The following is a 22242-nucleotide window of genomic DNA, read 5'->3' on the forward strand; positions in this document are numbered from 1 at the left end:
CTTTCCCAAATTACTTATAGTATCAGCTTTTACTCCTAAATCATGAACCCATTTTGACTTTATTTTGGTATATGGTGTAAGATATTGGTCTATGCCCAGTTTTTTCCCTACCATTTTCCAATTTTCCCAACAGTTTTTGTGAAATAGTGAATTATTAGCCCAGAAGCTGGCCTCTTTGGGTTTATCAAAGAGTAGATTGCTAAACTTGTTGATTTCTCCTACTTGTGTACCTATCCTATTCCACTGATCCACACCCCTGTTTCTTAACCAGTACCAGGCAGTTTTGATGACTGCTGCTTTGTAGTACAGTTTAATATCTGGTGTGGCTAAGCCACCTTCTCTAGCATGTCTTTTCATTAATACCCTAGATACTCTAGACCTCTTGTTTTACCAAATGAATTTTGTTAATATTCTGTCCAGCTCAGTGAAATAATTTTTTGGTAGTTCGATTGGTATGGCACTGAATAGATAAATTTAGGTAAAATTGTCATTTTTATTATATTAGCTTGGCCTAACCATGAGCAACTGATATTTTTCCATTTATTTAGATCTGATTTTATTCACGTGAAAAGTGTTTCATAGTTATGTTCATATAGGCCCTGGGTTTGTCTTGGCAAATAGACTCCCAAATATTTTATAGTGCCTTCAGTAACTTTGAATGGAATTTCTCTTTCTATCTCTGGCTGTTGGGCTTTGTCAGTAATGTATAGGAATGCTGAGGATTTATGTGGGTTTATTTTATATCCTGCAACTTTGCTAAAGTTGTTTATTATTTCAAGTAGTTTTTTACTTGATTCTCTAGGATTCTCTAGATAAATCATCATATCATCTGCAAAAAGTGATAATTTAGTTTCTTCTTTTCCTGTTCTAATTCCTTCAATTTCCTTTTCTTCTCTTATCGCTACAGCTAACGTTTCTAGTACCAAATTGAATAATAGGGGTGATAATGGACATCCTTGTTTCACTCCTGATCTTATTGGGAATGCATCTAGCTTATCCCCATTACAAATAATGCTTGTTGATGGTTTTAGGTAGATGCTATTTATAATTTTGAGGAAGGTTCCACTTATTCCTATGCTTTCTAGTGTTTTTAATAGGAATGGGTGTTGTACTTTGTCAAAGGCTTTTTCTGCGTCTATTGAGATGATCATATGGTTTCTGCTAGTTTTGTTGTTGATATGGTCAATTATGCTAATAGTTTTCCTAATATTGAACCAGCCTTGCATTCCTGGAATAAATCCTACCTGGTCATAGTGTATTATTCTCATAATGAGTTGCTGCAATCTTTTTGCTAATATTTTATTTAAAATTTTTGCATCAATATTCATTAGAGAGATTGGTCTATAATTTTCTTTCTCTGTTTTGACTCTACCTGGTTTGGGTATTAGTACCATATTTGTGTCATAAAAAGAATTTGGTAGGACTCCTTCTTCACCTATTTTCCCAAATAGTCTACAAAGTATTGGAATTAGTTGTTCTTTAAATGTTTGATAGAATTCACATGTAAAACCATCTGGCCCTGGAGATTTTTTCCTAGGGAGTTCATTGATGGCATGCTCAATTTCTTTTTCTGATATGGGGTTATTAAGAAATTTCACTTCCTTCTCTGTTAGCCTGGGCAGTTTATGTTTTTGTAGATATTCATCCATATCTCTAAGGTTGTCAAATTTATGGGCATACAGTTGGGCAAAATAATTCCTAATTATTGTTTTGATTTCCTCTTCATTAGAGGTGACCTCACCCTTTTCATTTTTGATACTGGTAATTTGATTTTCTTCTTTCTTTTTTTAATCAAATTGGCCAAAGGTTTATCAATTTTATTGGTTTTTTCATAAAACCAGCTCTTTGTTTTATTTATTAATTCAATAGTTTTCTTGGTTTCAATTTTATTCATCTCTCCTTTGATTTTCATTATTTCTAATTTGGTATTTAATTGGGGGTTTTGAATTTGCTCTTTTTCTAGCTTTTTCAGCTGTATGCCCAGATCATTGATCTCCTCTTTCCCTATTTTATTCATGTAGGCATTTAGGGATATAAAACTTCCCCTAAGAACTGCTTTTGCTGCATCCCATAAGTTTTGGTATGTTGTTTCATTATTGTCGTTCTCTTGAATGAAATTATTAATTGTTTCTCTGATTTGTTCTTTGGCCCACTCATTCTTTAGAATTAAATTATTTAGTTTCCAATTAGTTTTTAGCTTATTTTTCCATGGTACTTTATTAAAAATGATTCTTATTGCATCATGATCTGAAAAGGATGCATTGACTACTTCTGCTTTTCTGCACTGGATTGTGAGGTTTTTATGCCCTAGTACATGGTCAATTTTTGAGTATGTGCCATGTACTTTTGAGAAGAAAGTATATTCCCTTTTATCCCCATTCAGTTTTCTCCAGAGGTCTATCATATGTGCCTTTTCTAAAATTCTGTTTACCTCCTTAACTTTTTTCTTATTTATTTTGAGGTTAGATTTATCAAGTTCAGAAAGAGGGAGGTTGAGGTCTCCCAATATTATAGTTTTGCTGTCTAATTCTTCCTGTAACTCCCTTAACCTCTCCTCTAAGAATTTGTATGCCTTACCACTTGGTGCATATATGTTAAGCAATGATATTGCTTCATTGTTTATGGTGCCTTTTAGCAGGATATAATGTCCTTCCTTATCTCTTTTAATTGAATCTATCTTTACTTTTGCTTTGTCTGAGATTAGGATTGCTACACCTGCTTTTTTTACTTTAGCTGAGGCACAATATATTTTACTCCAGCCTTTTACCTTTACCCTATGCGTATCCCCCTGTTTCAAATGCGTTTCTTGTAAACAGCATATTGTAGGATTATGGTTTTCAATCCATTCTGCTATCTGCTTCTGTTTTGTGAGAATGTTCATCCCCTGCACATTCAGGGTTATGATTTCTATCTGTGTCTTTTTCTCCATCCTAATTCCCCCTGTTTATGCTTTTATTTCTCCCTTTCCCCTTCTCCTCCTCCACAAAGTTTTGTTTTTGACCGCCGCTTTCCTCAGTTACCCCTCCCTCTTTATTCCCCTCCCTTATCTTACCGTTACCCACTTGCTACTTCTCCTCCCCCTTCTGACCACCCCCCTCCCTTTTCCCCCCCTTACCCTCCCACTTCCCGTAGGACAAGTTAGATTTCTAAACTTATCAGAGTATGTTATTCCCTTCTTGAACTAGATCAGATGACAGTAAAGCTCAAATACTGCTCTTCTCCCTCCCTTCTTTCCCTCTACTATAATATGTTTTTGTGCCACTTCATTTGGTGTAATTTACCCTTTTCTACTACCTCCTTACTGCTTCCCTCATAGCCCTCCCTTTATATCTCTTACTTATATTTTATATCTTTACATCAGTTAATTTATACAGGCATTCACAACCTATGTATATCCCTTTCAATTGTCATAATAGCTGTACCATTCACAAGAATGACTTATGTGTGTGTGTGTGTATGTGTGTATATATATATATATATATATATATATATATATATATATATATATATATATATAACATACATCAGATGATATAATCCCACATAAAGATGTAAACAACCTGCCCTTATTGGTTAATAAGGTTTGTGGGGGTTTTCCCCCTGGTTACCTTTTTATGTCTCTCTTGAGTTTTGTATTTGGAGATCAAATTTTCCATTGAGTTCTGGCCTTTTCATCAGGAAGGTCTGGAATTCCCTTATTTCATTGAATGTCCATCACCTTGCCTGGAAAATTATGCTTAGTTTTGCTGGGTAGTTGAACCTTGGTTGTAGTCCCAGCTCCTTTGCCCTTCAGAATATCATATTCCAATTTCTCCTGTCTTTTAATGTGGAAGCTGAGAGATCCTGGGTGATCCTGACTGTAGTTCCATGATATTTGAGTTGCTTCTTTTTGGCTGCTTGCAGTATTTTCTCCTTGAGTTTATAGCTCTGAAATTTGGCTATAATATTTCTTGGTGTTTTCAGTTTGGGATCTCTTTCAGGGGGTGATCGGTGAATTCTTTCAATGACTATTTTGCCCTCTGGTTCTAGGACGTCTGGGCAGTTGTCTTTGATAATTTCTTCGAAGATACTGTCAAGGCTCTTTTCTTCATTGTGGATTTCCGGTAGACCAATAACTCTCAAATTGTCTCTCCTGGATCTATTTTCCAGGTCAGTTGTTTTGCCAATCAGATATTTCACATTTTTTTCTATTTTTTCATTCTTTACATTTTGTTTTATTACTTCTTGGTGCCTCATAGATTCATTAGCTTCCACTTCCTCAAGTCTAATTTTTAATGAGTTAGTGTTTAAATTTTGCTTTTGAGTCTCCTTTTCCAACTGGTTGATTTTGCCTCTTAGGGTGTGATTTTCTCTCTCCAGATTCTGAATCTCCGTAGCCATTTCGCCAATCTTTTTTTCCATATTTTCTTTTAGCTCCCTAATTTGGTTTTTAAAAATCCTCCTTTAGCTCTTCCAGCAGTGCTTTTTGGGCTGGAGACCAGTTCATATTACCTTTTGAGGTATCTGATATATCTACCGTATCACTACTTTCTTCTTCCATATTTGTATTTTGATCCTGCCTGTCTCCATAAAAAGAATCTATTGTCCTCAGTTTTTTTGTGTTCTTCTTCATGTTGGTTTGCCTTTTGCTGGCTTTACAACGAATTTCTATCTGTGGGCCTCAGGGCTTTCTGTCCCAGCTTTCTTATTCTGGGGGTTGTGAGTCTAGAATTATAACCTTCAGTTTCCTGAGGTGTGGGGGAGGGGTCTGGCTCCCTGGCATCTCACTCCCTGTGGGTGCTCTCCAGCACTTGCTTTTCAGCAATGGTCTCAGCTGTTTGTTGTTTGAGCTGATGTCTGGCACTTCCCCTGGGGGAGCAAGGTTACGTCTGGGCTCCTGGCGTTGACCCCTGCCGACTCTGCCCCTATGGGACTAATGAACTTCTGCTATTTGACCACTGAAGCCCCACTACTTTCTGCTCAGTTCCAGCACTCTTTTTTTTTTCCCCGAGGGATTCTCTGGGTGGGGAGGGGAGGGATTAGAGCTGTTTACCTGGCCATTAAGACTCCCAGAAGTTCAAGAAGCCGCGGTTCATATGTGTGGGCTGCAAACTTCTGGAGATGATATTTCGTAGCCAGTGGTGTTGCGCTGCCTCTCGTCGCTTCCACAGACTGCCATACTGTGTTGGGAGGCCTGGGGATCTCCGCCGGTTTCGGGCACCCAGCTTTCTCCCAGCCCGTCTCCCACGTGGATTTCCTGGCCAGCCCGATATTAACGTTTTTATTGGTATTCAATATCAATTGTTTATATCATTTGTTTATATATCATTTGATATAAATATCAAACTTTACATCATTTTACATTTTTTTAAATGAGCAGTAAGACAACAGATTTTTTTTACAAAAATTTAAATTAGCAAGACAACAGATTTAAAAAAAAAAAAGCAAAAATTTCCTAATGAATAGAACTGGCCAAAAGTGGAATTGACTGCCTATAAAGGTATTAAATTTCTCTAACATGGAAAAACTCCAGGCAGAAACTGGACAATTGCTTGCCTAAAAGGCCATAGCAAAGTATAGTGGAAAGAATACTGACCCTGAAGTCAGATGGGTTCAAGTCCTGCTTCTAACATTTCCTTGTTAAATGGCTTTGGGCAAGTCATTTAACTTCCCTGGGCCTCCGTTTCCTTATCTATAAAATGAGGGGGTCAGATTAGATGGCCACTGAGGTCTCTTCCAACTCTAGATCTATGGTCTTATGATGTCTTTTCAGATAAAGAGTGGTCTGTAGATAAGCTTGGAAGTCCTTCTTCAAATCTTGAGATTCCGGGACAGGCCTCCAGTCTTCACAATCTTGGATTAGTTAATGACCCGTCTCCATTTCCCTATGATCTTGTTCTTTGGCTGACGTCCTGATTCTGACCTATGTTTCTATCTCCACTTTCTGTTTGCTTCAACTATTTTCCCTTAGATCACATTTTTCTTATCCTAGCCAAGTTCTAGGGCCCTGACTGAAGCCATCCATGACAGCTCAACAGGAAAAGTTCAAACCTTTCCCCTGACACATTTTAGGTTTCATTCCATCTGCCCTACTGTACCACGGTTTCTTTATTCCCTCCATTGCACTCAAGGTTCTGCTGACATTTGAAATACCCTTTGTATCTGGCCTATTTTCCCCCGAAGTCACTTGCCTTTCTTCTGTTCTTATTCCCTGGCTCAACATAAGAGGAAGATTAACCTCCTCAACCTTTGGGACACTGGGTTGAGTGTAATATTTTCCACATCTAAGGCTGTCAAGGATTGATCTGGAGTTAGTGATGATTTATTCCCTTACATCATTGGCGCAACAGGACTCACAGTTATACAAATTATGTTTGAAGGAAGCAAGAGCCTCTCTCTCTGAAAACTCCCTCATTCTAGAGGCTTCGCTATTTCTAGTTAACACTAGTTAAGTCTAGTTAAGACTGGATAAAAGAGGCAATTGTGTCTAACTCCAGAATATTGAGTATATATGCATTTCATACTAAGTAGCTATTTCCACAGGTACATCAATAAGAAATTACAGCAGTACTGGAAGGTACCTTAGTACAACTCCCCAATTTTACAAATTAGGAAACTGAGACTGAGAACCACAATCAGTGTGGGAAAGAATTCAGACTAGAACTCGGTTCCTAAAATTTAGAGCTCTTTCTAATACACAGTGCTCAGTAACAAGAGAGATGAAATTATTGTGAAGATTTTCTATTCACCGTATAGATGTCTGTTCTGTGATATTTCCCCCACGCAAACATTTAGAGTGGGGACATAGAAATCTCTGGCTTGAGTATTCTTGAGATATTCTAACCAGTTATCTAAAAGGAGAATTCCTTATCTTCTAACTTTGCACAGTGACTTATATATATTAGGCATGTGACAAGTGTTTGCACCTTTTGAATGAATAGAAAAAAATTGCTTGTAGCTACCTTATGGACATTTCAAATTACTATTAAAAACTAATAGACTTTGATCTCATGAATCTCTTTCACAACTAAAATGCTTTTCTTTTTTCTCTTTAATTATGACTTGAGACCCCTGACTTTATCAGGATGAATATTTCCATCACCAAAGCTGATCATAAAACCCTCCACATCTTAGCATGGTTGTTTAGTCATTTTCAGTTATGTCTGACTCTTTGCGACCCATTCTGGATTTCTTGGCAAAGATACTGGAGTGGTTTGCCATTTCTATCTCCAGCTCATTTTACAGATGAGGAAACTGAGGCAAACAGGGTTAAGTGACTTGCCCAAGATCACACAGCTAGTAAGCATCTGAGGCCACATTTGAACTTCCTGATTCCAGGACCAGCACTCTATCCACTATGCCACCTAGCTGCCCATCACATCTTAGTAGATGGCTTAATGTATTGCTGCGGACAAAACCATTCACCGCTCTATGGCTAACTCTCCTGTGATCTCTTTCCTCCCAATTTAGCTAATCTGGCCCCAGCTTTTTCAATGTGTTGCTAACGTGTCTTCTCCTGTGCCAGTGAGAACCCAGGGTTGATGCCATGTCTCCTGGTAGAGGATGTCAGAAGACATTCTCTTAACCTCTTAAAAAATTGGAAGCACATCTAAAGAGACTTCTTTCACAATTGCATCTTTTTCTCTTTTTCCTGCCTTTGATTTTTTTTCGACACTATCGTTAGTCATGGTCATTAATTGTCAGGGACCCTACTCAACACTCCAAGGATAATGGTGAAGAAGAGGCCAGTCAACCATCGATCTCTGAGGGCCCTTATGTTCAGAGGAACTGACCAGGCTGAGCAAATAGGCCTGAGAAGCTCCTGCTTCAAAAGCAGCAAAAGTCCACAGGCAGCTGCCAGGCAATCCGATGCCATAGAAGGCATTAAGATCACAGACCCTCACTTTAGAGCTAGAGTCGACCTCAAAGGCCATCCAGTCCAACCTTCTCATTTGATGGCTGAGGAAACAGAGGCCCAGAGGTGTTAAGTGACCTTCCCATGTTCAGCATGTAGTAAGTTGCAAAGCAGAATTCTGTTTTAACATAGACTTAGGATGGTTTTGAATACCCAGAGCCCCAGTACAAGCTCACAAAAAAGACAGAAAAGCAAGCCAGCTTTATTGAGAGGAGATACTCACAAATCAAAAGGCAATCGGGGAGAAAAAGGGAAACAGGTCAGATCCTCTGGCTAGGGCATGAGTAGAATTGAGTACCCCAGTGGAGCCCCAGAGAAAATGGTATATAGATTCCCAAACCAGCAAAGTCTAGTGTGTTTTTATCTGGGCCTAGCAGGACTAGGCTTTGGGGGAAGGGAGGGAGGAGCCCTTGCTGAGGAGGACTCTTGCTGATTCATGCTAGTGGAAGAAGAGAAGACTTGGGGAATTAGAGGCTAGTTGATATTCAGACTCTCCATCTATGGGAAAGGGGGGCTTTGGGCCATCACTGCTGGTCTTATTCTAACAGAGAATTCAGTTTCCCTGAATTTTTTTGAGTTTTTGAGTTTTCCCAGGGGCTTCAGGGAAGGGTACTGAATGCCTTGCAGATTCAATCCTAGGTCCTCTGACTCCAAATCTAGTGACCTCTCCATTATATCACACTGCAAACAGTGAATCATATTTCTAGAGAAAGGTTGCGGTGGTGCTTGGCTTTTCATGGTAACACACACACACACACACACACACTACAAATGTGAAAAGAAACAAAATTGTTAGAAATTCTTAAAAGAAAATGGAGAATCATTGAAAATACAACAAGCAAATGGAAAAAGAGCTCTCCCATAAAATGAATAAATATTATGGAGTAAAGAAGAAAGAAACCTGCTAAACTAATATCAGAAGTGGCATCAGAAAAAAGGCTAGAAAGTCCAAAAGACACACCTAGATGGCACACACAGCAACATAGAAGAAGAATGAAAATCCTGAAATCAGCTCTCCTCTACCTACAAAAAAAATTGAAATGAATTAAAAGAACTTAATACTGCTTTTTTAAAAATCTAGGGTAAGGGTGTGAACGGATTGATGACAAAACTCAACAGACTAGAAAACACATAGAGAATTCAAAATTGCAATAAAAACAACTAAAAATGGGATTAATCAAGTAGAAAACAGAATAGCAGACGATGTAGTAAAAATGTAAAAACAAGCTCAGAAAATAATTCATCTGGAAAAAAGATTAAGAAGCAGTGCAGAATAAAGTGATAGGTTTAGAAAATTGATCAAGAAGGCAAAACCTTAGAATTATTGGAAGCCCAGAAAATAGAAGCAAAAGAGAGTGAGGAGACTACACTTCAGAAAACCACTAGAAATATAACCAGAACTATGAAACCCAGGTAATACACATCAGAAAGAAAGAATTTGTGGAACTCCAACCAAAAGGTAATCAAAAATCAACTCATACAAGTGCCTCATCCTCAAACTTCAGAACAAAGAAAAAAATGTAATCTCATCAGCAACGATATTGACAAAACCACAGTTGTACTTTACCAAAACTCAAAGATTCACTTTGATCCAGTACTAAGCACAGTCCCTGGCACATACTCAGTGCTAAATAAATGTTTATTGCCTAAGATCTGTAAGGTGCTGTCCTAGGTACTAATGATACAAAGCTCATTTTTTTTTTTTTACATTCCTGCCCACAGAGAATTTATATTCTACTGTGAGGACACATTTAAACAGACAAATTAGAATATGATTTCAAATAAGAGAGAACACTAACTGAGGGCCAAGAAAGCTTTCCTGTAAGAGGTGGCATCTAAGTTGTGCACTGAAGGAAGTTAAGGATTCTGAGAGGGAGAAGCAAGGAAGAGGTACGTTCTAAGCATGTCACAATAGCCTGTGCAAAGAGTTGTAGGAGAAAGATGGAATCCTAGGTTCAGAGAACAAAAAGTAGATTAGTCAGACTGGAATAGAAAGTAAGTGAAATGAAGTACTGTGAAATGAATGTGGAAAGGTATCACTTAATCAACAAATATTTATAAACATATACTATATACATGGAAATTTTTAAAGTAAAAACAGTCCCTGTCCTCAAGGAATTTATATTCTAATGGGGGAAACAGTGTGGATATATACACATATGTAGGGGTGTGCCAGAACCAGCTCAAAACAGCTCATGAGAGCTGATTATAAAATATTCAATGTGAACATAAACACTTCATAACTGATAAGTGCTACAAATCAGTGTTTGATCTATTGTACTGCTGATTTCTAGACTTTAGAAAGTGATGGATAAAATGCTAATAATGTATATTAAACTTAAAATTATGCTGTACATGCATTTTATTTTTAGAGCTGGTTGTTAAATGTTCACCAACATACTTCTGTGTGTGTGTGTGTGTGTGTGTGTATGTGTGTGTGTGTGTGTGTTCTATGGGGCAGCTAGTGGATAGAGCACTGAGCTTAGAATCAGGAAGACTCATCTTCTCCAGTCCAAATTTGACCTCAGGTATTTACTAGCTGTGGGACTCTGGGCAAGTCACTTTACCCTGTTTGCCTCAGTTTCCTCATGTGTAAAATGAGCTGGAGAAGGAGATGGCAAACCACTCCAATGTCTTTGCCAAGAAAACCCCAAAATGAGGTTATAAAGAGTCAGACATGACTGAAAATGACTGAACAACAACAAAATATGTTATTGTGTGTGTGTGTGTGTCTATGTACAAGATAACCTTAGAAGGGAAGACACTGGCAACTGAGGGGACCAGGAAAGGCTTCCTGAACAATGCTCTTTGAGCTGAGTTTTTAAGAAAGCCAAGTATTCTAAGCAGCAGAGATGAAGAAGGAGCACATTCCAGGCATGGAAAACAGACAGCACAGAAGGAGCATAGATGAAAGATAGAGCACTGGGTGTGAGGAACAGAAAGTAAGCTAATATGGCTTAGAGTACACATAAGGGAATGATGTGTAAGAAGAATGAAAAAGAGGTAAAGGGGCCAGGTCATGAGTATCTTCTAATGCTTGAAGAGTTTGAGATTTTACTCTAAAGGTAGTAGTAGTTTATTGAGTTGGGGAAAGAAAGGGTTATCATGGTCAGATCTGTGCTTTAGGAAAATCTCTTTGGCAGTTGTGTGGTGCATAGATTGGAGTGGGGCAAGACTTGAAGCAGGGAGACCAATTAGAAGTCTACTGGAAATAAAGTGAGTAAAATGTCCATGCCCTTTGACACAAAGATTCCGCTGCTAGGCATATACCCCGAGGAGGTCAATGACAAGAAGGGTTTCATGTACAGAAAGATATTGATAGTGGCACTTTTCTGGTAGCAAATAGCTAGAAACAATAGATGCCCATCAATTGGGAATGACTAAGCAAATTGTGGTAAAAGAGTACAATGGAATAACACTTCACAGAAGAAAAAAAAAGATGACCATAATGAATACAGAGACACACGGGAAAGCATGTGAACCGATTCAACATGAAGTAAGCAGTACTCAGAAAAAAATATATAAACAATTACCATAGCAATTCAAGGAGAAAGAGCAGCAACAACAAAACAATCAAAACTGAATGTTACAAAATTATAATGACCAAGCTAAGCCCAAAGAAGGAACATGAGATGACATCTCCCCCCATTCTTTTGCAGACGTGGGTGTTCATGGGCATGGATCAGTAGATACAACATCAGACTTTTTGGATGTGTAGATTGGTTTTACAGAACTTTTTTTCTTCCTCATTTTTCACTCAGAAGTATGATAGAAGAGGAAATATAGATGACATAAATAATAATTATAATAATAACTAGCACTTATATATCACTCTAAGGTTTATAAAGTGATTATTTCATTTGATCATCACAACAACTCTTAGAGAGAGAGACAGAGAGAGAGAGAGAGAGAGAGAGAGAGAGAGAGAGAGAGAGAGAGAGAATGAGAGAGAGATGGAGAGATGCTATTATTATCCTTACAACAACTCTGGATGGTAGATGACAAAACTGAGGCAGACAGAGATGAAGTGATTTGCCCAGGGCATCTGAGATCAGATTCAAACTCAGATCTTTCTGCCTCCAAGTCCAATCCTCTATCCAATATGCCTTCTAGCTACCACCACCACCACCACCCCAAAAAATATTATAAAAATCTGTTTTTCAAAAGGTCCATTGAAAAAAATTGTTTTTCAAAAAGTCCATTCAGGCAAAAGGAGATGAGGAACTGAGCTGGGGTGGTAGTTATGTAAATGGAGAGAAGAGGATACTTGTAGGAGGTACAAGGAGGAGATAGAAACAAGATTTGGCAAGTGATTGGATATGTAAGATGAATGAGACTCATATTAAGTTTGTGAACCTGAGTAGCTAAAAGATGCTGGTGCCCTCCACATTAATACTTCAGAAAAAGTTCAGAATAGGGGAGGATTTGGGGAAAAGATAACGAATTCTGTTTTGGATATACTGAGTTTGAGATGTCTTTGGGACATCTAGTTCTAAATGTACTGTATGAAGTTGGTGATTTGGGACTAGATCTCAGAAGAGAGAGACTAGGGATAGACATGCACATGTATATATGTATGTATATGTGTATATACACATATACGTGTACATATATATTGTGTATCTGAGAATCATCTGCCTAGAGATTATAATTGAACCTATGGGAACTGATGAAATCTCTAAGTGAGAGAGTGTAGAGAAAGAAGAGAAGAGAGCCCAGGTCAGAGCCTTGGGGTATTGCCACGATTAGTGGTCTTGATGTGGGTAAGAATCAAGCAAAGGGGACTGAGAAAGAATGGTCAGACTCAAGCTTTACGAAGATAATTTGGGCAGTTGTGTGAAGGATGGATTGGAGAGAAGAGAGAATGGAGGCTGGAAGACAAACCCAGAGATTCTTACAATGGAGATAATCAAAATTAAACTACCTATCTCACAGGATTGTTTTGTGAAAAGTGCTTTATAAATGGTAAGGCGCTACGTAAAGATAAACTCGTACGATTCTAAGTGCCCATTGAAGAGGAAAACATTTAGGAGATATTTTTCTAAACAAGGTCTTTTGTGTTCTTCAAAAGGTTTCATGATTTAAAGAGTTGGTAATTTTCTTAGAATTTATTTTTCCCCTACAGGCAGTGCCTGAGAGAGAGGATAGGCAGCAATGGAAAAGAAGAAGGAAAACAAAATATAACAGGAGGTGTAAAAATGAGTAGATAAGTGAGACAGAAGTGAGACAGAATCAATACAGAAAAAAACAGCATGATGGGAAGAATTTATCGATCAATGAATCAATAATCATTTATTTAAGTGCCTGCTTTGTGCCAGACATTGTAGTAGGCACTGGAAGCCAAGGAACTGGAGTCAAGCAGCTCGAAGCTGATGACCAGAGCTTAAATTGTGGGATCCTAAGACACAGAAACCAGCCACATAAAGTCTTTTGCATATTCAAGTCCAGTTAATTGTTCTGTGTGCACAAAGTAGGTGAGCTCCCTAGCTTTTAGTCATGCTGAGTATGAAGGGGAAAGATCATTGAGTTATTGACTCATATGAGTCATCCCATATTAAATATGGGATGAACTTTATTTTACTCCACAGAAAATCCATGAGATGAAAAGGATTGACAGAATCTCATGAACAATAAAGCATTCAAATCATAAAAAAATCACAAGACATTAAATATCCCATTAATTTCCCTCCTCCAAGAAGGAAATTGAACTTGGGGTTGTTATCAGTACAACCCTTTGTCATTACTGTGAGGCCCTCTTTTCCACTGAGTCCTACACAGTCTTCCTAAGACTTAATATAAGCCCATAATTCAATGGGCCTGGAGCTTATACTCTTAGAGATAGTGCTGCACAGGAAATATCCCTTCTCTACTTGAAGAATAGATTCCAGAATTGTACTGTCCAAGGAATCTAAAATCTCTTCTCCCTCTACATAGGAGATGGAGATTTTAAAATAGTGTCCTGGATCTCCTTGATCAGGGAGCATATGCAAATATATCTCCCACTACCATGTGCTTCTGATGTAAGTTGCCATTGCTGTTCCTATCAAAAGGATGTCTTTGACCCTTGGCCTTGCAGAGGGCTGCCTGACACCAGGAACTTTCCAATGACAGATATGACCCAGGGCTGAATTTGTGAAAAATTGAACTTAGAAGGCTTTTCCAAGATAGACAATGAGGTGGTTTGAGGCAGGTGAGTGGTTCAGTGGATAATGTTAGACTTGGAGTTAGGAATAACTAAGTTCAGAATCTGTTTCAGACCCTAGGTAACCCTGGGCACTTGCCCAGTTAGTCTCTCACCCTGTAAAATGGAAATAAAGTTAAATGTCATATAAATGGCTGCTCATCTCTTCTTATGGGGGAAGGAAAGAGCTTCATTGTTGTCAAGGTCTTTCCATCGAAGTTCTTTCTCTTATGTCACATTTCTAGAGTGAAAATCAAGAGATGCTGCTACTAGCATTGGCTCTGCTACTCATTGACAAGAAAGTTCCTCTGGAATATCCCTAACATCCTTTGAAGCTAGAAAATCCTATAGTTCTTTGAAAACAGTGGCTCGAATGAAAGGTCTGGCTTAGTTCTTGCACAAGTCAGGTGCTGGGCCATCTCCAGTTGTCCTGATCTATATCTTGCCACTGGACCCTGATGGCTTTGAAGGAGAAAGTGAGCCCTCCCTCACTTACATCCAACTTACTTGCAAGTCTTGGCATCACCTTCTTGGTGTCATGGTCCTCTTCGAGAACGAAGGATGAAAAGAAGAACAATACCAACAAGCCAGGCCCTCGAACTTAGAGTCAGGAAGACTGGAGTTCAAATCCAGCCTCAGACACTTACTAGCTATGTGACCCTAGGCAAGTCACTTAATCTCTACCTCTGTTTCCTCATCTCTAAAATGAGGATAAAGTAGCACCTCCCAGTATTGTTGTAAGGATCAAATGAGATAATAATTATAAATCACTTAGCATAATGCAGCACAATAGTACTATACAAATATTTTTTAAATTAATTAAAAATCCTGCCTCAGAGATGGTGCTGTACAGGAAATATCCCAAGAATAGATTCCAGAATCATACTGCCCAGGGAATCTAAAAATCTCTTCTCCCCCCACATAGGAGGACTGCGTGTGTCACACTAGCTGTGTGATGATGGGCAAGTCACTTCATCTTTGCCCAGCCTGAGTTTCTTCACCTCTAAAATCAGGGAGGCAGACTCAGTGACCTCTAAGGTTCCTTCCAGCTCTGAATCCGTGATGCTGTGATCCCCCAAGGTTGATCCTGAGAACTGGAGCTGCCTTTACGGTGATGGGGATATACTTTCACCCATCCATCGGTAACTCCAAAAGTCAGGCGCGTGTCAGAAATATCTCGGCCTGTGTTTTCTCCAGTCCATCCTAAACATCCTCATTCATGTTCACTGAGCAGCCTGGCTCATAAGATTTAGAGTTATGAGAGACTTTAAATATCATAGATTTAGGGGATTTATAGGCCCTAGACCACCACCCCTCATTTTGCAAATGAGGTAACTCAGAGCCATTTCACAGAGCAGTTAAATAACTTGGTCAAGGTCAGTAAACAGCAAAGTCAAAATTTGAAACCAGATCTTTCAATTCCAAGACCATTGCTTTTCTATGATAGCAAAATAACATCTAGTTCAGTCCTTTACAGAAGAGAAAACTGAAACCCAAGAATATTAAGTGGCATTATCAGTGTCACACAGGATAGCAAGTAGCAGTCAGGATTCAAACCCAGGTCTTCAAACTCCAAATCCAATGTTGTTGCTTGTTATCCATCAAGGTGCCTCTGAAAATGGTGTGCCTCTCAAACTCTCTCGCTCCTGAAATTGTTCTTCATCCTCATTACAACCTAGTCCTCTGTCCTCCTCCTTATTCTCCCAGTTTATCATCCTTTCTCTGGCTCTTCTTAATCCCTTTGAACCTGGAACCTTTGGTCAGTCATTTTCAAGGATGCCCTTCCCCTACTGAGAACCCCATTAACTATCTACATTTTCTGTGTGAAACAGTCTATTAGTGTTGGCTCCCCCCTCTTAGAAGGTAAGCTCCTTGAGGGCAGGGCTTGTTTTTGCTTTGGCACATAGTAAGTTCTTAATAAATGCTTGTTGATTGATTGATTACTGAATCCTTCACCCTGGTAGTGTCTATACCTGCCACCCATTTGTTGGGAAAGGAGGGAGGGTTGCTTGCTGTTTGAAGAAACAAAATGGGGCAGCCAGGTGGCACAGTGAATAGAGCATTGGCCCTGGAGTCAGGAGGACCTGAGTTCAAATGTGACCTCAGACACTAGAAACAATTACTAGCTGTGTGACCTTGGTCAAGTCACTTAACCCCAATTGCCCTGCCTTCCCCCCTCCAAAAAAAAAAAAGAAACAAAATGTCATTCATGGCCTGAAAAAGGCTAGGGGGTGATGCTAGGTGATAACATGTTATAAAGTCTTTGTGTTGTCTAATATTTTTCCAAACTTCTGTTCATTCTGGGCTTTAGTCTTCCTGAGACTGCTTTTGAAGAACTGTGCCTTGGTTTTGTATCTCTCCTTGGTTCTGTGTCTCTGCTTCTGTCTTTTGTAGTTGCTCCTTTGTTGAGAGCTTCCTGCGGTTTCTTTTAAGGTCTCCTCCTTTTTTCTTTATAATTGGGATCATTTGTGATTGTAATGTTAGAATTTCAGTTTTAGACCCTCCATCCCTTCTGAGCTGTGTTCTCTTTTAGAATATATCATCACAGAATGACACCCATCTTCCCTCTGAACTTTTGGAAATAATTGTTTCCTAAAATCTGAGGGATGTGTCTAGCTATGCCTAGGGTTTACCTACCTTCTCCCTTCCAGATTCCAAGCTTATATGGTCATCTTTTTGTAAGAGTCTAGTCAATTCTATATTATCAAATATATTATTCATTGATTAGAATTAGTCCAAAGGAGTAATTCTCCTTACTACCTCCTCAAGCTTCCAAGACAGGAAAAGGACAGCAAGTCAAGAATTTGTATTATTCTAACAGATGTTCATGAGGTTGGAACTACTAAATCTTGATTTTGTTTCATTTTGTAATCTATATTCAGAAATCATCATCTATATCCTCTGGCTGGCTAGGCTATAAATAGTATACTCCCTACTGCCCAGGGTTGTTGTGAAGAAAAAATGAGAAGATATTTATAAAGCACTTAATATAGTACCCAGAACACGGTAGACGCTTATTAAATTCTTGGTTTGTTTTTTTTAAAGCAGTATTTCTTCTGTCTCTCTCCTTTTCACCCCCATTCTCTACTGTATTTACACACTCATGTTGATGAATTTTCTATAAAAGTATATACCTTTTTAACAGACAGAGATGTGATATTCTCCCTCCCCTTCTATTAGACCTACCATGAGTTTCATTTTTACCAAATCTTGATGTTAACTGTGAAATTGCATTTATCTCTTCATGTTAAATTGTAGCCACAGTTTCAAAATGCCAAAAATTTGAGGGATCACTAAATTAAGAAGTTATGAATGAAAAGTATAGTGTATCTCTCCACCATGACCTACTGATATAAAATAAAGTGCTTCCACAGAGTTTTCTCTTTAGCAGTTATCATTTTTATTCACGGACTCTCAGAAGCCATGGGGGACCAAGGTCACTTCCCCATTTGGAGGCCCCTAGCCATAATTAATAATAATAAAGAGGGCATTTTTGAGGATACCTCAAAATGTTCCTTTCTTAAAAACTTAAGTTGATTTTTTACAGTATTCTTATAAAAAGGGAATGAAAATGTTGTTTTCCTGCGGTTTTAATAGTAAAATCTAGTGCTGGAATTGGTCATCACTGCTTTTCTTCCTTGCGCTCTCAATATAACCTGTCACTCAGTGATCTTTGACTTTCCAAACTCACTATTTCAGTTAACTCAGATGTAAAATTTTTATTTTTCACAGGCATGTAACATAGCCTATTTAATTGCTAGTTTTTTCAGGTAGAATTTAAGCAATCTGGGACTGATATTCTCCATAGAAAATCCACCCAAGATGAAGGCCTACCATTTCGGCTCTTTGCCTGTCAGATTATGTGAAAATTGAACATCTGTTTTCATTGGAGTAACCCAACTTTGATTCAGTTAGCCATTTGTGTCAGTAATTGAAATAATGCAATACTGTGGTATCTGTTACAACTTTTTAAAAGTAGTTTCCCAAAGTTATGTAACTAGGAATATAATTCCTGAAACAATAACCTTTTGTTCTATAAAATAAGATACGACACTTCATTTTCCAGTAAGAACAAAGAGGTTTTTCACCTTTGACAACTAAGGTAGAGAAAGGCCCTAAAAATGTCAGCTCTTTTAAACTCAATATTTAAAAAAAAAATTGAATACAAACACTGGCAATGTCTACAAATGTTTCTGATATAGAAGACTGGCATATTTTCAAGAAGGTTAATATTAGTAAATTAGGTCTCTGCCTCTCAAGGTTTTTACAAGCTCTCAGCTTTATTCTGGGGCCATATTTTTATCCCTTAAAGTGGTCCATTTGCATAAAATTAAATAGCACTTTTAAAGAGGTTGTGTATTTCCGTAGTCCCTTGAGGACATTGCAGTAAGGAATAAAGGACAAAGTTGTTTCCCTACCTCTGCACATTACACATTATTTCAGTTTGCCTTTTTACTGTTAAGGTGTTTTTTCATCTCATTTCTTTCAAGCAGAATTGAGGTGTGAATTCTAAGCTGATAATATCCTTAGTTGTTATTTCCAGGTTAAAAAGATGCCAGAGTATCTCTAGAGAGTTTTGTTTTGTTGTGTTTTTTTGTCTTATCTGAATACTGTCCAGATGACCTCTAGTATTCCAGAGAATTCATAGAATCAAGTTTTGGGTGCTACCTGGGGCTTAGGGAGGAAAGCTATTTCCTAGGACCCTCCAGAATGAAATAACACCATTAATTGGTTTTTAGAGAGAGAGAGTGGCATAGCACAGATAAATTTTTGGTTAAGTTTCACATATGACACATACTAGCCATGTGACCTGATCTTCATTGGTGGAGAGAGTTTGCTCACTGGGAGTTCTCTATACCAACAAAATCAATGTTTGGAACCAAAAGAATACAAAAACACAGTCACAAGGCATATCAGTCAGTCAATAAGCGTTTATCAAACTCTTGCTATGTGCCAGACTCCGTGTTAAGCATTGAAGAGATGAAGAAAAGTAAAAGACAGTCTCTGCTCTGAAGGCACTTGGACTAATGGGGAAAGATAACATGCAAACTACTAGGTAAGAACAAGTTATATATGGGATAAACTGGAAATAATAAAGGCTTCTATAGAGGGTGGACTTTTAGCTAGGACTTAAAGAAAGCCAGGAGGCAGAGATACATGGTAGGTATACTAAAATACATGGCATCCCAAAAGTCTTAGTGAAGTTCTCAGCTCTTACAGCTTTTGGAATAATCCAGATATACTTTATGGTTTTGAGAGATGACTGTGAAGTGCCACAAGACCACAAAATGCATGTGGGGGCATAGATTGCAGAGGTTATTGAGCATATATTTAAATTTGTTTAACTAAAGTATCAAATATTCATTGCATGCTATGAAACCTATCAGTAAGAGCCATAACCATGTTATAATAATTTGTTCATTTTTTAAAACTAATAAAGCCATGACCTAAAAAGTACCTTTTCCTTAACTAATGATCATAAAACAATATAAATGAATTTCAGCTCAACTCAGTAGTAGTGCCTGATCTTATAAGGAATTGCTTTTTTTTGGTTTTTTTTAGGGTCAAGTTGTGTTCAGAAACGGGGAGAGAATGGGAACCATCAAATTTACCCAGTTTCAAGGTAGGATTTGGATATCTACTCTTTCTAGCTTGCGATCTTTGTGCTCATCGTTTTTTATGAGAGAAAACTGTATTTCTTCATAGGCTTAAGAAAAAGATGGCAAATGAAATGAGCCACATGGAGCTACAGATAAAATCTGATAATGTGGGGTTTTATCTTTGAAAATGGCAATTTGATTTATTCAGAATACCAGTCCTTAGAGTAATACTTTCTCAGCTTAGAGACTTCTTACTACCTTATTCCAGCTATGTAACTTTGTGGCAACCCTCCAGTGCTCTCAAGACTGCCCAAAATCAATTGGCAAATTTATTACCTAGAAGAACTGAACATCTTCTGTTTGTCAATAATTAAACCATTTATTGTTGCCAAACGCAGGGTGTCCTGAAAGTCTTAGTACCGTTTAGTGCCCCACCCCTTTTCAACAACAGGAAAGAAATGTTGCAAGACTTTTGGGACACCCAGTTTTTGTCATAAATGCAGTGAAAGAGTGATAAAGTGGATAAAACACTGAACTTAGAGTAATAGCATTTGAATTTTAGTTCCAGCTGTATTATTTACCTAGCTGTATGACCTTGGGTAAGTCATTTCACTTTGGGAAGGCAGAAGTTTCTCATATGTCTTATTTTTGTCCAGACATGATTTTGTTGGTATGGGGCTTTTCTAGTGAGGAAACAAAGCCCTCTACCAATTTAAATAAGCAACTGTTCTACAACTTATAGTCTTAGAGAGGTGCTTGGCTTACTAAGATGGTAAGTGACTTGCCCAGGGTCACATAGTTGGTATATGTCAGAAGCCGACTTGAACCCAGGTCTTCCAGGCATCGAGGCCAACTTTCTATCCACTATGCTATACTGCCCCTCTTCTTCGTCTATAACAGAGATAATAATATTTGTACTACACTACTTGCTCCTAAGGGATATTGTGAAGAAAGGGTGAGTTAAAGTTATTATGATTATACTGTTTTTACCTTCCCACCGCCTTCGTTCTTCATGATTTGGGGGGAGGAAATTTTAGGGGAAATGTTTTTCTAGAATAACAGCTCCCACTTTTTCATTTAAGTTTGGAGACGGCAACCACAGCTGCCAACACTGCCTCCCCAGAGGCTTTAAAATATCAATCAGTCTCACAGTTGGAAACAGAACGTTTTCCTTAGAGACGACGTTTGACACAAAGTAGAATGCAGCCTGTCCTTGACAATGACGACCACGGGGTAAGAAGGAGAAAACAATCCCTGAGTGTTAGATACTGGCTAAGATAGGAGACAAGGAGAAGCGCGAGACCGTATTCCTGCCTCCCCCCTTCCTACTTCTTACTGGTCTCCCACCCCCCCACCCCCCCCACCAGAGCTGTCACCTCAGCGCTTAGAGGGAGTAAATTGTGGCAAGCACAGCTGAATAGACTCGACTGAAGGGCAGAATAAAGAGGGGAGGATCAATCAACCGATGGACAAGCATTTATTAGTACCTACTATGCGCCAGGCGTTGTACTAGGGCTGAACTGGGGATAAAGTACGAAGAATGGAACAATCCCTATCCCCAGGGAGCTTACATCCCAATGGAGAAATAACAAGTACATGTAAAAGTTCATAAAGCATAAATATAAAACTAATACAGTGTCTTCAGCTCTAGCTCTTCCTTAGACTAAAAAGTGTTTATGCCCTTAGATCTGAAACTTGAAAGGAAAGGAAATACATATAAATATAATCTTTCAATCAATAATAAATTCCTTTGTACTTTCTTCCCCCACCCCCTCTATCTCAATCACCCTGACACGGACAGCTTTCCTACTCAGCATTCCAAGTTAAGTAGTAGTAAGTCAGAGTATTTCTCTAAGCCTCCGTTTCATTATCTGTAAAATGATAGAACATAGACCACACACATGGGGCAGCTAGGTGGCTTTCTTCTTCCCCTTTCCCTTTCCCCCAGGATTTTAGAAAATATAAAGAAAAAGGGAGAAAAATATGCTAGCAAATCGTTTAGTAATTCCAATAGCAGCCGGTAAGCTCTTTGACGTTAGGGTGGGTCTGTACACCCCCGGTGCTCTGCATAACACCTGGCAGTGTAGTAATTCAACTCAACAAGCATTTATTAATCGCCAGGAACTCGTGATACAAAAGAAGTAACAAAGGGATGACTTACATCGCACACAGTATATACTCATTATTAGGAGAAATTCATGTTTACATGGCACTTTAAAGTCTGTAAGCCCTTCCATAACGACACCATGAAGGCAGATGATGCAAGTATCATTGTGCTCACGTTACATCTAAGGAGACTGAGGCTCGAATACGTAAAGTAAGTTGCATAAGGTCACATGGCTATTAAATACTGAAGACGTATTTCAGTCAAGTCTCCTGACTGAGCTCTGTGTAAAAGAAATGAATTAATAATATCCCTTTCAGAGTTGGGTCTTCGAAAGTCAGTCTCTTCCTTCTACTTAACCTGAACATTTTAGCCTTCTTTGGTATTATCTACCAGGAGCCAGAAGAGGAGCTAAAGGTAAAGGTCATGTGGAAACCTGACAGAAGGGCAGCCAACCAATGGG

General features: G+C 38.5%; 1 protein-coding gene across 1 annotated transcript in view; it reads left to right on the top strand.

Annotated features, from left to right (window-relative positions):
- Positions 1-22242, top strand: part of GABBR2 (gamma-aminobutyric acid type B receptor subunit 2) — an 850065-nt gene that overhangs the window by 609222 nt on the left and 218601 nt on the right. The window contains exon 8 of the mRNA XM_036741052.1: positions 19638-19698. Coding sequence (XP_036596947.1) covers positions 19638-19698 — 61 coding nt within the window. The remainder of the gene's footprint in view (positions 1-19637; positions 19699-22242) is intronic.

The sequence above is a fragment of the Trichosurus vulpecula genome, chromosome 1 (genome assembly GCF_011100635.1).
Source record: "Trichosurus vulpecula isolate mTriVul1 chromosome 1, mTriVul1.pri, whole genome shotgun sequence".
In the NCBI taxonomy this organism is placed as follows: Eukaryota; Metazoa; Chordata; class Mammalia; order Diprotodontia; family Phalangeridae; genus Trichosurus; species Trichosurus vulpecula.